General features: G+C 45.0%; 1 protein-coding gene across 2 annotated transcripts in view; it reads right to left on the reverse strand.

Annotated features, from left to right (window-relative positions):
* Positions 1 to 50: 50 nt before the first annotated feature.
* Positions 51 to 13,230, reverse strand: part of prkg1b (protein kinase cGMP-dependent 1b) — a 74,702-nt gene continuing 61,522 nt past the window's right edge. Inside the window, exons 1-10 of one of the 2 annotated variants that reach the window (XM_012923006.5) lie at positions 10,183 to 11,012; positions 9,964 to 10,060; positions 6,550 to 6,689; positions 5,998 to 6,087; positions 5,546 to 5,687; positions 5,248 to 5,411; positions 5,047 to 5,169; positions 4,908 to 4,970; positions 4,520 to 4,586; positions 51 to 3,539 (exon numbers count right to left, since the gene is read on the reverse strand). In XM_012923006.5, coding sequence (XP_012778460.1) covers positions 3,441 to 3,539; positions 4,520 to 4,586; positions 4,908 to 4,970; positions 5,047 to 5,169; positions 5,248 to 5,411; positions 5,546 to 5,687; positions 5,998 to 6,087; positions 6,550 to 6,689; positions 9,964 to 10,060; positions 10,183 to 10,334 — 1,137 coding nt within the window. In that variant the 5' untranslated portion in view covers positions 10,335 to 11,012 and the 3' untranslated portion in view covers positions 51 to 3,440. Of the gene's footprint in view, positions 3,540 to 4,519; positions 4,587 to 4,907; positions 4,971 to 5,046; positions 5,170 to 5,247; positions 5,412 to 5,545; positions 5,688 to 5,997; positions 6,088 to 6,549; positions 6,690 to 9,963; positions 10,061 to 10,182; positions 11,013 to 13,230 lie in introns of those variants that run through there. The other variant, XM_004565244.4, reaches the window with a different exon arrangement.

Raw genomic sequence — 13,230 nt, forward strand, 5'->3', positions numbered from 1 at the left:
ATTTTAACTAATGAACTTTGCTGTTCATACATTTTATTTTGTCTTCCTCGTGCTTTGTAAATGTGATCTCTACCTGAATGTAATTCTCACTTTAAATAAAGATGCAATTTAACCCTGGATTCACATGTAGTATTCTTAATTGTTCATGCTGAGAACTTGGCGATAACTGCCATGAAGCCACGTCTCGCTTGGAAATCTCGTCTTAAGGGTGTCATGAAGCGCTACACTTGAAGGCTCATTTACCCCGGTGTGGACTCACAAACGCACAAGCACCATTGCGCCTCCTTCAGGTGTTTAAATGCACCAGTACCTGTGCACCCTCCTCACACTCCCATATTTCATGTTAATAATATATTTTATTGTGTTGTGGGCTGGAACAACGTCAGAATTTTGAATGTCATTTTCTTCTTTTGCTTCATTTTATAAATAAAAAACAGAAACGTTGTTTTTTTACAGCTTTTATTTTTTTAAACAGATTGAGCAGCTTTGGCAAAGAGTTTTTCTGTTAACAGTCATCACCGTAAAGCTTTTTCCACTGAGAGACGGAAAGAGTCAGAAGGCTTCTTCAGCTACTGCAACAGCCACTGTAGCAAAGGTAATAATAACAATAATAATAATAATAACAAACAACTGAAAACATCATCAAAACACAATATCCCCAGTATATACAAATAAACCAATGACACTTGAGCTTCATCACACAAACACAAAGCATCATGACTTTGATATAAACATGAATATTTCTCCTTCTGGTCCAAATACGTGTCTTATTTATTTTGTGCATTTTATTGTCGTCGGACTCTGATTGTCCCCATCAGGAGTATTTTAGCTCTGTCCAGCAGATGGAGCCAGTCAGTCAGAGGAAACAGATATTTCTCCGTTTTGAGTAAAGTATGACCTGTGATTGAAAATTCTAGTTTGAGGTTTTTAGACTATGAAGTCGTCCTCCACTTCAAACTACTCAGATATAATAGGAAATTACTGATAATTAGCGAGGCTCGTAGGTGGTGTTGTTCTCCACATCCCAGAAACCATCAGTGAGGTCTCCATCCCTCACTGGACTCCCACCTTCATGTTTTTCCACTGGAATATTTGCTGGAAAAGCCCAGCACAGGCTACTTTGTGGAAGTCTGACTGTGTGCTGCCCTCTGCCGGTGAAAACTGAACATACTGTTGTTGTCATGCAGAACTCACAGACGTCACATCACTGATCATTCTACAGAAAAACCACAGCGAAATCCGACTGCTGAAGATAAAGACTTCATAACAAACTGGAGACTGTTAGCTGCTTTTACAAAAGGCCACAAAAACACGTCATCAGTACAAATTTAAATTACTGCAAATTTGATCTTTTCATCTCATGTTTGGAAGCAAACAAACTGCAGACTCATCAACTCAACAATACTAGAGGTCCACTTTGTGACGGAGTTACTGTCAGCATGAAGACGTAACGGAAGCTATTTTTTCTCCACCTGTCCACCGCCAAGTCGTAGACGCGTCATCCTAACGTGTTCTGAACAAAAAGGTTTTGATGCATTGCAAAAAAATGGAAACACTCCAGAAACCTGCACAGTTTTAAACGTCTTCAGACCAACAGCTCAGAAGAAATCAAAGCACGCTGTCTAATTCATGTCCAAAAAACATGGAGGAAGTCTTGGAAAATTGTTCAAAACATCAGTTCTCATGCAGCAATTCAAAGACTCACAATATAAAGAATGACAGAAAGGAAAGCTTAAAGAAATGTTTGCATCACTACCCCGTCATCCTTTGGGGGTGAAGATCGCTACTACGCCCAGCATTGTTTTCTTTCTATCCGTCTTTGGATCTGAAGTTCCAGAAAATGAAACAGGAAGTGAAGGCATCATGGTGACCTCAGGTTTGTGTGTTCGGTCTCAGTTTGTCTTTATTTCACTCGGTGCGGTTCTTCACGCCACAGAGGAACATAACCGTCCTCCAGCCCTCTGTGAGGGTCTCCAGAACCTTCCAAATCTACCACCTAATCAAACAGCAAGCAGTAGGAGAGTGATCTCCCCCTGAGGGGGTCAAAGTTCAACTGTCAGTTATCAAGGCCACTTGAGAGAAGCACAAGTTTTCCACTTGTAGGAAAAGCAGGACTATGATGCCTTCAGTGTCTTCAGGAAGTATGGGAAGGATGACTCGACGTTGTTCTCGGATTGTGAAAGTGATGCTGTCACAGGGGAAGTATGCAGGAGGGCTTCTGGTTTAAGTCCTCACAGGGTAACCTTGTGTTGACGTTACTAAAAGTAATTATCATAAATAAGTCCTTCGGTCTGTGGAACCACGGAGGACCTGGGGCCTTGGAGAAGTTCCCCACTTTGGTAGGTTGGTAATCTAGCCTTGTTCATTGCTGCCAGAAACACTTTGGGATGATTTTGTTGAACTGTCAAGATGTCAGGTATCTTTGATGAAAGCAGACATCAGATCTATGGTAAACATCACTTCCTGTGAAACGTGTCGGTTGAATGAGGATCCAAAAAGGCCTGTGCTGTGTCACTAACTCAAGGCATTTGTTTTGTCTCTAAGGAACATCCAATTATTTCTTCTGTATTGTGTGGATGAAGTTACTGCACAGTCTTGGCTGCTGTATACAGGCTGAAGGAGCAGCCGGTTAACGTAACGAGAAATTGTTTATGTGTTAATCAAACTCATTTCCTGATTTCAGAGGGCTGAAAGAAGTTGTTTTACAGCAACATATGGGACAGAAACTCTTGCAGCAGTAAACGGCACATAAAGATAGAGCTGCGCAGGTCGTTGACTTCTGTTGGAGGGACATGACCAAAGTTCATCTGTAGCCAAACAAGGAATCAGGCTTCTTTGGGTTCATGAGATATTCAGAGGCATCACTGACTTTTTCTATGCTGTAGATCCTTTTTTGTAGCTGTACCGTTAACCTCCCGGGGTCCCGACAGGTTTCTAAAAGCTGACATCATTTCTGTTGTAAAAGTTAAAAACATGCTTTTATCTATTTGCTGAAAATCACCCTCAAAGCAAAAGATGTTTGTAGGACTGACTTCGTGCCCCGAGTGCCTCGAGAAATCATCCTACATTGTCTTAATATGAAAAAAGAACAAACGTGTGATGTTAAGAGGCAGTTTGTTTGATGCCTGAACTGCTTCAGCTTCCTGCTCTCAGGTGTGATGGTGGGTGGGTTCCTCTTGTTAGCAGAGACCAGCTTGACCAGTTCGACCAAGGAAAGGCCTGGAGTCCATTTCCCTTTATGAACTTCCATGCACTAGGTCCTCAAATCCTCAGCGTTTGACTCCTAGAAGTTTACAGCCATGCTTAGAACAACACAATCACTTCAGGTAGGATATTTCACCAAGATGCCCACGCAGCCTTTGTTCAGCCCGCTGAGAAGTCATCGTCTTCTTCATAAAGTGTCAAGCTCTGGGTGTTGGTGTAAACTGATGGCTGCCACTTTAGAAGTCATAGTCCCACCCAGAGTTGTCATCTGGTGGTGGTTCATCTGTGTCTTCAGGGAAACTGTCAAAGTTGCTCGTATCAATCGCAGAGGAGACCTGGACAGAAGGTGAAACAATAAAACCCCTTTAAAACCTGCAGACCGATCAAAGCAAACTTTGAATGACTTTAACAGTTTACACAGAAGTCACAACTTTACAGGGGTGGAGAGAGAAATCGACCGAGAAGCTCGAGGTGACGATGGGGAGGACCTGTTTGAAGCTAAAGGAACTCTTCACAACAGATTTAACGTTGTGCCAGTTTGAATACGTATAAGTTACACCAGAAAAGCCGAGAGGTTCAGTCTCTGGAGCGTGTCCTGGTTCCATCTGGGTTCTTCCCGGTTGGACATGCACCAAATATAAATTTGCCTTCGATTACGTTCCTTCATTCTCTTCGGTACTTTTTGTGAGAGACGAAGAAACAGGAAATGAGAGGAGTAAAACACGAGTAATATGTGCACAAAATGTCAAGACCCAAACTAAAACTGACCTCATGGCTGAGGGTCCATGTAAATATGGAGAGCTGTCCGTTTCACAGTGATGAGATAAACTCACAGGTCCGTTTACTAACTTTCATGGGTGGAATTCAATAATTTCACTTATAAACTTGTTCTAGCAGGGATGGTAATCCCCGTTTTAGTTTGATTCTTTCATTTATTAGAGAATATACCGAAATCATGTCCAACTAAACATAAGACTTATTATCAGGGTGTCTTTGCTAAAGTGTTTTTCTCTCAGTGAGGATAAAAATGGTTGATTTTAACACTACATACTGAGCCAGTCTACAGCACGAACAACATCAAATCAGATTTTTAGTGCAGGACAGAAGTTGATGATCAGGATTCCTACCAACTTGTCATTAAGTGCCTCTGTGTCCGAGTGAAAACTACCATTGACTAAATAAAATATACATGAAGCAGACTCCCAACATCAGGAGACAATCAAAATAACTTGTTGTTTTAAACTTTAAAAATCAGCAGGGAATCTTCAGGCTTTGACGATTCAAGAAAAAAAAGTGAATTTTTATTTCTACTCACATCTGGTGTGATGGGCGGAGTCAGCGTTCCTTTTCTCAGACCCTCCCAGTTAAAACCTTCAAACCACCTGAGCACGCACACGCACACACACACGCACACGCACGCACACACACACACACACACACACGCACGCACACACACACGCACGCACGCGCACACACACACACGCACGCGCGCACACGCACACATGCACGCACACACACGCACACACACACACGCGCACACACACACGCACACACACACATGCACGCACACACACGCACGCGCACACACACACGCACACACACACACACGCACACACACACACACACACACAGATTTGTCTCATATTCAGACTGACAGGTCAAAGGTCATCCTCATGAGAATGTTTTGTGAGCAGCTCACTCACTTGTGTTTCTGGATGTCTTTGACTCCATTTTTGAGGTTGCCGAGTCTCTCTGAAGGATTATCCCTGCCAGCACAGCTATGGTTAGATACTTTTCCTGGAGATGAAAACAATGAATTGTGGCTCAGACAGCGCCCCCTACCTGCAGAGCTTCTTGATGAGACTGGCGGCATTCTTGGTGATTTTCTTTGGAAACTCGATCATGTCGATGCCTCTCAGGATGACATTGTAGGTTTTCATTGGATCTGGACCTGAAAACGGAGGGCTGGAGACACAAGCAGACACTGAACCACACACACAAAAGCAAAAAAATAAAACGTCCAGCACCGAGTTGGATCTTCACCTGCCGGTCAGCAGCTCGTACATCAGAATACCCAGAGACCAGTAGTCAGCAGAGACGTCATGACCCTTGTTGAGGATGATCTCTGGAGCGACGTACTCCGGCGTCCCGCAGAACGTCCACGTCTTCTTACAAAAACCAATTTTCTTAGCAAAGCCAAAGTCCACCTGAAAAAAACAGGCCGAAGAGCTCTTCACAGTATGTGAATGTGATGACAAATTTACAGCATCCTCCTTTCTGACGCTATTCGTCGACTTACGTCTGATTGTTTGTCAAAAATAAGGGAGGTGCTAGTGCGTACCAGCTTGGCGTATCCTCGGCTGTCCAGAATGAGGTTTTCGGGTTTCAGGTCTCTGTAAATGATGCCTTTGGCGTGCAGGTAGGCGAACGCTTCGACCACGCAGCCCGTGTAGAACCTGGTGGTGGAATCTTCAAAGGAGCCCCTGAAACGGAGTTTAAAGAGCTGTGACGGCGCTCTCAGCACGTCCTGAGCCTCTGTGACGACTCACTGACAAGTTTTAAAGGCTGCAATGTGCACGTTTCTTATTTGGGCTTTAGCCAATAAAAGGTTAGACACGATCCTTCAGTCTGAGGTGACATCATCAGAAGTTTCATCTCATGTTTCACAAATGACGGTTTCATTGATTTTGTTCTAAATGAAGATTTTTTGACCGTTTTGTACTATAACTATTTTACTACATTTTATTAAAATATGTAAAGTTGTACATGATGAGAGTTTAGTGTGACGCGTACCGGTCTCTCAGGATGGTCCACAGCTCTCCGCCCAGACACGCCTCCATCAGCATGTACAGATATTTACTGTCTTTAAAGGTGCGGTACAACCTGAGCACAAAGAACAACAGCAGCTCATCTTTCTGACGGTTACGTTGTGTTTATGTCGGTTTTTAAAAAGCCCACGAACATGAATGTTTTTCCTGCCAGACTCCAGCCTGTGTTACTTTTTACGAGGCTTCGTCTAGAAGCCAGAAACAGAAAGAAGAAATCTGATTCAACGATTTTATTTTGTAAAACTTTTTTCTCACTGCAAATTTTCCACAAAGTTTATATATCAAAGAGCATGAATATAAATATTACACAATATTACACCAATGTTAAACTCTGGTCACATGACTTTGATCGGCAGGTTGATGAGGTTTTTTTGCCTGATACAAAATGTCATAAAACAATTAAGTGTTTTTGAATATTTTACTTAAGAATTCATCTTTGAATTAAAGTATGTATTGCAAAGCATCTTTCATTGTTTCCATCAAACACAAAGCCTCGAGTGACGGTTGTTGTGCCGACCTGACGATGAAGTCCGAGTGCGCCTCGGTCATGATGTGCTTCTCAGAGCGAATGTGCTCCTGCTGCCTCGTGTCCACGATGTGACGCTTCTTCAGGATCTTCATGGCGAACGTCTTTGCCTCTTCGCTCTTCAGCTGCACCTGAACAAACACAACGGGTCCTTCCTTTAAATGCACGCACAGCCTGATCTGGTAAAAACATCTAAAAGCACAGGGCGTAAAGAGCTAGCGACGCAGCTAGATACACCTGCATCAGTCAAACCCAGGAAGCTTTATTTTCTAGAGGAGGTCCAACACTTCCAGAGATGGTGACGTACCCTCTGGGCTAAAGTTTAACAAAATGTGGCTAAAGTTAGAACAACTGCGATTCAGTCGCTGTGTATCGCGCCACTTTCATAATATCTCCAAGCTAAAAAAGCATGCTACTCTTGTTTTTGTTTTATTTTGAAAAACTTACTGGTCCACAGTCTTGTGCTCTCACATCTCATTTCATGTTTTAGATCATCACAAAATTCAATATCAGACAAAGACAACAGAGCAAATACAACAAACAGTGTTTAAAAGATCTTTTCATTTATTCAGGGAAAAAGTTACCGAAGCACATGGATGTTTATACTGGTAATAACTGGTTGTGCCATGATCGGCAGCAAGAACTGCAATCAAGTGTTTGTGATGTGTGAGTCTTTCTCATCACTGTGGGGAACTTTGGCCCCTCTTGTTGAATCCAGACATTTTGGAGGGGTTTCACGCCAAAACATCTCGTCTGATTTAAGTCCGGACTTTGACTCGGATCAGTGTCCTGCTGCAGAACCAAGTGCTCTTGAACATCACAAAACAAACTGATGGGCAGACATCCTCCTTCAGGGTTTTCTGGTCGGTTACGGCGAGCCGTCCTGGAGCAGAGCAGCCAGACCATCACACGACCACCACGGAGTCTGCCTGCCGCTGCGATGCTCTCTTTATGAAGCACTGTTAGTCTGATGTGACGGGACTCAGATCTTCCAGAACGTTCAGCTTCTGTCTCGTCAGTCCACAGAATATTTCCCAGAAGTCTCGGGAACCATCCAGATGTTTGGTGGCAGATGTGAGACGACTCTGTGTGATGACCTTAGGATACCGTTATACCTTTATTAGTCCCACGTGTGGGAAATTTGTTGTTAAGGCTGCCGACCTCTGCCAGCGCCATCTTACCCTTCTGACCATACAGACATTACACAAACATCACATGAGGAAGACCTCTGACCTTAACTGAGCCCAGTGACGCCTGCAGGCTTCTATTTAAGTGATTTCTTGAGTCGGCTTTCCAAAAAAGGTCACAGTTAGAGGGCACAGAGGGCAGATTTAACGAGGAGGGCAGTCACTTTCAGAATGGTCAGGTAGGTACGAATAAGCTTTATTTAAATCATCATTTAAATCCTGTACTCTGTGCTGAGTCTAGTCTAATATTAAAACGTGTTCGATGGACAGAGTCAGTGTTACAAGTATGCAAATACAAAGATGAGCAGAGGTCCGATACTTTCCCCGCAGCTCTGTCGGGGGTCTGTCCCTCTGCTGGTACATCAGCTCTTCGTTACATGTCAGTAAACAGCGGAGCAGCTGCGCGGCGTCTCTGTGGGGAATCTGTGCCGTAAGCCGACCGCCATGCTCTCGCTGTAAACACCTCGCTGTGTGCTGTTCATAGGCGATGACACAATCCTCTATTCCTGGACCGATTCCTCAAATTACGGTCCTGACTTCTTACTCCGACATGTCTGAGAGGTCACCCCCTCCTCGGTAACCGACACCATCGGTGCTGACGGAGAAACAGCAGCAGCTGGAAGCTTTTTCACTCAGACAAACACGGGAAAACTTCCACTTCTGATAAAGGACTGTTTAGTTGAGCTGCTTCCAGGGTCAGTCGGTCGTTCGTGACTTTAACAGCTTTCAGCCGCTCTGCACTGCTGATGGTTATGTCCCGCTCGTTGCCATTAGCTGCCGTATTTCTGATGGTCTGCTCGGTCGGTGCTGCAGTCACTCGTTGTGAGACTGTTGGAAACTCGGACATGTTGTCCAACCTGTAAACTAAAGTCTTCTAACAACCTCAGGAACAACTGATCTGATTAGTTCTGAAGGACTGAACAGAGTCAGAGTCACAGTGAAGACAACGGTAAACTGAACGTTAGTAAACTGGGGTTCGTTTTCCTCTCTAATGCATCTGTGCAGTGCTTGGCTGGTTTCAGGCCGTCTGGAGACAGACTGTGGGATGAGGTCAGTCACCGTGGATCCATGTTCCTGATCAGGTCCACGAGAATAAAGTGAAATCGAACACAAACAACTTTTCTGTTCTGATTTACGAGAACTCGCACTCAGCCTAGAAACCACGCAGGTTGTGATAAAACCTGAAGCTGTTTGGTGGGTACGCTGATGGCTCTGAGGCGTCACATGATTCGTAGTCTTTGCGGTGAGACAGTCGGGAGGTCGGAGGTCTGCTTTTTCCTTGGAGCAGAGTTACACTCCAAAAATATCCCCAGGGGAACGGTGGGAGACCCTGAATGGGGATTCCTTCCTGCTTTTGGGCAAACCCTCCGCAGGGCTTCCCCTTCGACCTTTAGTACCTTCAGGCCCCGCCTCCTGCGGCAGAGAAACTCGACTCCCTGAGCTGCATTGCACCACCCGCTGCCTCCCGCCCTCCCCCCCTTACATTTTTCCATCACCTCAAACCTTCTCACTATGACCTGTTTTAATCAGATAAAGCTGTGGATGAATTTATGATGTGAGGCGCCCTGAGGCCAGGGTCACATGTTTGATACCTGACAGATTTATTAGGACGGCAGGACGATGGCGACGCTGGACAGAAACTCTGAGGTTTCTGTGAACCTGCAGAGCCTGAATCACATGAGGACTGGTGTCCAGTTACCAGCACAGATATTTTACTGGTAAGATACTGCGAATAGCTAGCCTGTTTGCATTATTAGGGGCGTGGCCTCTTTAACTGACAGGTGGATTGTGACACAGGTGCCTGTAGCTGCTAGCTTCACCTGAGCGGTACCTCTGGACTATGTTTGTGCTGTTGGAGCCTTTTTAATGACATCATGTGGCCAATAACATGGCTGCTGTGAGGTCACCGTACTAACAGACCAATTGAAGGCGGAGCTCCAGTTCAGGATTTTGGGGACATCATTGTGATGCAGTGTATGAAGACGATCAAAGCACACGAGCAAGCATTATCTGACAGCTTAGAGCTCCGCCCTCTCGTCCACTTACTGATGGCTCCAAAGAAAAGGCTGACACAAACGTGTAGGTGACATCACAGAAACCATCTTTTTGTTGTGGCAGGCCTTCCACAGTGAGTCTGCATCCACACATTCAGATAAAACTACCTCCGACTCTCAGTGATGCACAGATGAATCTAATTTCCTGAAGTGTCAGATCATACCAGTTCGACGCGTCCGAAGCCTCCGACTCCCAGCGTGTCGATGATGTTGAAGTCAGTGAGTTTCAGACTGGAGAAGAAGGCGTTCTCCGCCTCGTATCTGAAACAAAAACACACATCACTAAACACAGGACATCGATCCCGGGACGAAACACCGGGGTTCAGCTTTAGCTTCCCATGCTAAATCCTGTCTGGCATTCCCAACAAGGGACATGGTTTTACCTGCAGCATCTGACCACGTGGAAGAACGGGAACTTCTTTGATGTCTGGATGGAGTACGAGATGATGGGGAAGGAGAAAGAGGAGGGAGGAGCAGGGAGGCTGGGGAGCCGCTCTCTCTGCTCCTTCGCTGGGACGGGAATCGGCTCTCTCATCGCCAAACTTTATTTGAACAGTAAATCCACTTGTTCAGGAATGTTGGTTTGGAATCATCCAGATGGCGCTGACGGGGAGTTCGTAAGCTGCCCGACTTCTACCGAGTCTGGAATCTGATGTTGGTCAAACTACGAACGTGTGAACAAACAACTTGTCTTCAGTCTTCACGAGAACGTTCGGCAAAGTGTCCGTAACAGAGCCGTCTCAAAGGAAGAGCTCCACCTCCAGATTACATGGTGAGGACAGGAGCGGGCGTTGGAGGTCCGGTGGTACCACAGGTGTGGAGACTTTGCTAGATCCTCCAGCTCCTCGTGCATCAAGGTTACAAACAAACCTGAACCCTGTAGCACCGCGTGAATCCGAGGATCACCTCAAAGGAAAGCTCAGCACCTCAGTGGATGACACACACAGATCCAGGATCTGGACTCCAACTTTGTGGCGTCTGATTTTAAAAAGCCCAACTGAGCATGCTCAAAGTGAAGTGTAAGGAGGAAAGCCTCTGAGAGGTCTGCATCTGCTCCGGCCGATCCCGCAGGGCGTAATGAGCTGAGAGGAGAACCTGCAGGAGGACCCTGCTGCTGCTCAAGTATTTTTAGCGCATGGAAACATTGCTGAGAGGTTCGCCTGTAAACGCAGCTCAGTTATTAAAGGACAGACTGTCCCGACCTCTAAACCAGAGGACGCAAAAGTTTCAACTTCTCAGGTTGTTTAGGCACTCTGCCCTTCACCTGTGGGGCGAGCCTCGCTCGTCTGCCAGATTTGAATGAAATATGCTTCTGCAGCTGTGCTGTTGTGTAAACAGGGGCCTGACTAGTTCCTGGAAGCTGTGGAATCAGATTACGGCAGAAACAGAAGCTGCTGCTGGTCGCTCGGGACGAAACAACGCAAACACTCTAAAATTAGTGCGAGGTCTTAAGTAAGAGATTTACTGTTAGAGCTCGCAGCCAGGTTCAAATCCAGACCACCTTCACCCCGCTGACGTGCCCTTGAGCAGAACACTGAACTAACACACAGGATGAGAAAAGCGCTCAGTTTAAAGTAGAGCTAGTGTCACGCTGCAGAACAAGGTCTTTATAAGTATAACTGCATTTGATCTCTATTAATATTTACAGTATCAATGAATTTCTACGATACTTAGCTGTATTTAGTCTGGTAATGGAAAGAAGCACCTTTATTCTCTGATAAGAAGTAAAATAAAAATATATAATGTTTGGTGATTAAACGATGGCGTAAACAGAGGCTGCTCTGCATGAGATAAAGAAGGATTATTTTACTCTGAGGTTCATGCTAAGCTGCTCTCATAGACTGAGAGGAAGCTTAACATCATCTTTAACTCATGGATGCATTCACACATGAAGGGAAACATTTCTGTGGTCTATGATTTTCAGTTTTTTGTACAACTGAAAAAATAAATTAGGTTTTATTGACATTAGCAGTAGAAGTTTTGGACAGACCTTCTCACTTAATGTTTTTTCTTTATTTTTACTACTTTCTACACATACAAACTGAAAACATCAGATAAATCATAAGATATGTGGAATTATGTGGCAAAGACAAAATAATAAATAATTCTAAATATGTCTTATAGTTTAGATTCCTCAAAGTAGACGCCCTTTGCTTTGTTGACAGCGCTGCAAACCCTCGGCCTTCTCTCAGTGAGCTTCATGATGTCGTCACCTGACATGTTTCACCTCACAGGTGAGCCTGTCAGGGTTCATTTGTGGAGTTTCTTGCCTTCTTAATGACGTTGGGGCCATCAGGTGTGATGTGCAGAGTCAGGTTGGTGCACAGCTGGCAGCCATATTTGACAACATATTATGGAGAGAACCAATCAGCTAAGTAAAGAGAAACCACAGTCCATCATTACTGTAAGAACTGAAGCTCGGTCAGTCCAGAACATTATTAAAACTCTGAACGTGTCCCCAAGTGCAGTCGCAAAAACCATCAAGCGCTACGATGAAACTGGTTCACACGAGGACGCCCAGGAAAGACCAAGAGTCCGCTCCGCTGCTGAGGATACTTTCATCACCAGCCTCAGAAATCACAAGTTACCAGCTCAGATTAGAGCCCAGAGAGATGCCACACAGAGCTCCGGTAGCAGACACATGAATCAGGCCTTTATGGTCAAACAGCTGCTAAGGGAAAGCAACAAGCAGCAGTTTGGACCCAGAAACACAAGGACAAGACGTCCAAGATGGCGCCGGTGTGTGTGCCGTCTGTCACTGCCAGTGTTATGCTTGTTTGTGCTGATTTTATTGACTGTTGTGATAAATGTCAACTCTCTCTTGGTGTATGATCGCCAAACTACTGGATCTCCGACTTTTTGCCAAAGATCGGGCAATATTGGAGCCGTGTCCCAGCTCCACACCTCCAGCATAAGTGCCGCCAGAGTGGCAGCCTGGCGAAGCTGAAAGTTTCCCCAAGGTGCTGTCTCACGCCCTTATCCAAAAGACGGTGCCGACCTTGTATCTCTCTGAGCTGCTACAGCCTCACACACCCACCTGCTCTCTCAGGTCAGCTGCGCCTGCATGCACCCAGGACTGGGCGTAAACCTTGAGGAGATCGTGCTTTTCCTGTGGAACGACCTGCCCTCGGACAGGCCTCTCCTCTGCCTGGTTTGAAACCCACCTCTTCACTCTGACCTGTTGGTTTTTATTTTAGGTGTTTTAGTTGATTCTATGCTGTTTTATCTTGTGTAAATATAGGTCTGTTTTATGTTTTATGTGTTTTATTTTTTACTGTTTTGTTTTATTCTATTATTGCTTAACTTGTTTACTGTACAGCACTTTGGTCCTGTGCTAGCTATTTTAAAGTGCTTCATAAATAAAGATGGATTGGTCCAGTGGAAATCTGTGCTTTGGTCTGATGAGTCCAAGTTTGAGATCCTTGGTTCCA

Source organism: Maylandia zebra, linkage group LG8 (genome assembly GCF_041146795.1).
Source record: "Maylandia zebra isolate NMK-2024a linkage group LG8, Mzebra_GT3a, whole genome shotgun sequence".
In the NCBI taxonomy this organism is placed as follows: Eukaryota; Metazoa; Chordata; class Actinopteri; order Cichliformes; family Cichlidae; genus Maylandia; species Maylandia zebra.